At 48.4% G+C, this 3,354-nt stretch overlaps 1 protein-coding gene across 1 annotated transcript in view; it reads left to right on the plus strand.

Moving 5' to 3' along the window:
* Positions 1-1,470: 1,470 nt before the first annotated feature.
* STEHIDRAFT_157766 (uncharacterized protein) overlaps positions 1,471-3,354 on the plus strand; it is a gene marked incomplete at both ends in the record, with an annotated part of 3,022 nt that continues 1,138 nt past the window's right edge. The window contains 16 exons of the mRNA XM_007305044.1: positions 1,471-1,544; positions 1,604-1,682; positions 1,759-1,772; positions 1,834-1,938; positions 1,990-1,999; positions 2,065-2,082; positions 2,147-2,172; positions 2,253-2,286; positions 2,415-2,439; positions 2,504-2,515; positions 2,578-2,593; positions 2,647-2,745; positions 2,844-2,903; positions 2,966-2,993; positions 3,042-3,099; positions 3,158-3,336. Coding sequence (XP_007305106.1) covers positions 1,471-1,544; positions 1,604-1,682; positions 1,759-1,772; positions 1,834-1,938; positions 1,990-1,999; positions 2,065-2,082; positions 2,147-2,172; positions 2,253-2,286; positions 2,415-2,439; positions 2,504-2,515; positions 2,578-2,593; positions 2,647-2,745; positions 2,844-2,903; positions 2,966-2,993; positions 3,042-3,099; positions 3,158-3,336 — 837 coding nt within the window. The remainder of the gene's footprint in view (positions 1,545-1,603; positions 1,683-1,758; positions 1,773-1,833; positions 1,939-1,989; positions 2,000-2,064; positions 2,083-2,146; positions 2,173-2,252; positions 2,287-2,414; positions 2,440-2,503; positions 2,516-2,577; positions 2,594-2,646; positions 2,746-2,843; positions 2,904-2,965; positions 2,994-3,041; positions 3,100-3,157; positions 3,337-3,354) is intronic.

The following is a 3,354-nucleotide window of genomic DNA, read 5'->3' on the forward strand; positions in this document are numbered from 1 at the left end:
GTCGACCGTAGCTTAACCTAGCCTAGGCTAGGGGAGGGGATGACCGACGTCGACCGTAGCTTAACCTAGCCTAAAATTGTTCATATACAGCCTTTTCTGATTTTGAGGTCAATAGAAAACATTCAAACCTTGATATTAGAGTAAGAGATGCATGAAAAGTACATAAGACCATGTAAAAAATTGTCAAAAGGTTGCTAAAATGACTGAAAACGGCTCCGCGTAAGGTCAGGACAGTTCACATTTAAGGACCCCCCGGACCCCCCCTCCCCCCCTACCCCCGGTTTTTTATTTTATTTATGCCTCCCCCTTGTTCAAAACGATAGATAGCCCCCAATATTCTATGAGTGTGCCAAATATAATATAGGCTTGACCAAACACTCGCTCTTTGGGGCAAAGGAATGCCACGCAAGGCCGTTTTGATGCTTCTCTTTGACAACGGACAGAGTTGCGAGATCCTCTCCCGCAGGATCGGGAGTTGTTTGGTTCATCTATATTGGGTGACTTCCCGTAGAGAAAAGATATGTTTATTCGGGATTGATTCAACGCGATCGCTGCTCGGCAATGCTCCGAAATGAAGATCGCAGCTCAATGGTTGGCTGCAGCTGGCTGCCGTCTTCATCTCCGAGCGTTGCCGAGCGGTGATCGCGTCGAATAAACATATAATTTTGTCTACGGGAAGTCATCCATTGATGCTTGGTGCACTCACGGAAAGTCGAGGGCTATCTATCGATATGAAAGCCGCTGTCAAGTTCTGTCGAAAATATTGCTCAAGTTCTTGGCACGAGGTAAAATGTGGCCTATCTGAGCCATGAAAATCACCGCCATTGTTTCCGATTATCATAATTTCGTGCTGAGACAAACACATGTTTTGACAATAGTTGTACTCATGCAATCACTGCGGGTCACCAGTACCCGCCTCTAAGAGGGTGGTGGTTCTGACTAAGGGCTCGCCGCAGCATGATTCCCGTGCTTGTATCCTCTAGACATCGGTCGCCTGACGCGCCATATTCCGTTCATGATGTCAATGGCTCCTCTCTCCGTGGATAGGGCACGGAGTGCTGCCCAGTTCCGTGATCTCTCCGTGGACGAATACACATGCTGTGGTGATTTTTCTTTGGTCAGAGGTGGATGCCCTCAAACCAAAGCTACACATCCATTTAAACGTGCACTGTTTTCTTGTGGACTCTGTTCAGCCAGCCATTATCGAACAATGGTTGCTGCAGGAAGGCGGTCCCTCCTGTTCTCCTTCTTCAACACAGCCCCACTCGGGCGGTCAACATCAGATGAACGAGGGTGCAAGTTTCACCTCTCCTAGGATAGAACAAGGCGGCATAGCATCTCTAGCTCTGCTTCCTGGAACGTAGTGAAGGAACCCAATTTGGTACAGGTTTTGATCAACACGGAATCGTTGCGCGCTAGTATATATGTGTGTGTCCTCTCCTGATACGAGGCACTCTTGTCCCTTCTCTCATGCCTTCTCCGGGTATTACGGATGCCCGTGCGTCCTTCGACGGCTTATACGCTGGAAGCTTCCTTGCGGCAGCGTGCGTGATCTTTATGTATAAGATATCTGGATATCCATACTAATTGTGCATGAAATTAGGTTCTGCGGGTTCACATCGCATCAAACTTATGTCTACTTCAAGCAGTCGACAGGAGACCCGTCGTGGATGCGTCACACCGTACGTTAACAATTGACAACCACCTTCAGCTCCCACTTTTCGTCTGACGGAAGGATATGACCCATGTATACGCCAGGTGTTTACTCTTTGGTTCGTGTCGTTGACCTCTGTGAAATCACCATTCAACAGGCGCTAACACTTACTCGGGCAGGATTGGAGATGTGATGCATGCCGTTCTTGGGGCGATATCCGCGCATCAAGTCGCAATCGAATTCATCGAGGATCCCTCAGGTCTACTCCAAGATACAGTGCCATGGTGAGTATCCATTGATATAATCAGTCATCACGGTGACTAATAATGGAGTAGGACACTATCCGTGAGTCTGAGTCATTTTCGTACTCGGCGAGACCTTAGAAAGTTTCAACTTCGTGTTTCGTATAGGCTTCGTTCTTTCTGATGGTGAGTACTTCGATGCAGGGAACACGTCGCAGCACGCTCATCAATAACTATCTCTCTCAATTAGGTGATCACTGATACAACTGTCAAGAGGTCCGTTTAAATTGGTCCGACATCATGCCTTCGACAGTCACTCTGAGTGGCTTTTTCCACTGTAGCTTTTACTGCTACAGGATCTGGAGACGTATGGCTCTCGTAGCTCCAACAGTAAGTGTAACATAATTTGATTCCACCGTTCTTCTAGTCAGCAACAGAAACAAGGTAGTCACGGCTATCGTAGTACGTGTATTGTCTGGCGAGTTTCGCACGCTGTGATTCATTTATGTCTGCAACAGGTGCTCCCTGTTTTGTGCGCGCTAGGTATGCTCTTCCCTCAGAGTCAGATACGGAGACTCCTCCACTGAAGATCGTCTTGTTCATGCAGTTGCCGGCCTTTGTAAGCAATATGTTTGTTTACATCACATACTGGTCCTCATGAACTTTTGCTCTGATACGTAGATGCTGCAGTGCGAACGTGAGTATACTTTGGTAGTACCTATATGAACCCACCACTTATTGTTAGGGCAGGACCGGAAAGCCAGACATTATCGCAATAGATCTCCTCGCTCAAATAGAGGTTACCTTGACCTCAGCACTCATCTCCGATGTGCAACTCGCCGGCATTCAGTGCGTCTTGTTATGGAAGGTTCGATCTGGGCTTGAGCAGTGTGTACTGCTTACCATGCCTTGATGTGGCCTGAGTTTCTGACTTTTGATTTACTCAGGGCCACGTCCTTGATCAGTCTTCTCGTACTTTACGTCGTGACGACAGGAGTTCTGACCAGGTGGGTCTGAATACGCGATCTCACGCACACACAATACTTAGTTTAACTACGCCTGAATCAAGTGTTGTCGCAATCGCGACACTAGCCATTGTAGGTAACGTATCTTCGGAGTTGGTGCGCTTTCTAAATCATATGTAGATGCTCAGGATGCGGCATTCGTTTGCCTACGATGGCGCATTTTACATGCTCAGTAGAAGTAAGTCAGCTTGTCTATGCCCACGCGCATCTCAAACCTTCTCTATCTGTTCCCGCAGTGTACTTTAGCTCTCTTCTCGCCACACTCAATCGCCGCGAGGACTTTCGGGGATGGAAGCGTCCACCGGAACCATCCAAAGACATTGAGGTGTTCCCGCTCCAGGCGACCGGTCGGGGTCGAGTCGAATTCGGCCCCGAAACCCTGGAACAGCACAGTGGCAGGCCATTGAACACCTCAGTAAGTGTGCCACCGCCA

The sequence above is a fragment of the Stereum hirsutum genome (genome assembly GCF_000264905.1).
Source record: "Stereum hirsutum FP-91666 SS1 unplaced genomic scaffold STEHIscaffold_8, whole genome shotgun sequence".
In the NCBI taxonomy this organism is placed as follows: Eukaryota; Fungi; Basidiomycota; class Agaricomycetes; order Russulales; family Stereaceae; genus Stereum; species Stereum hirsutum.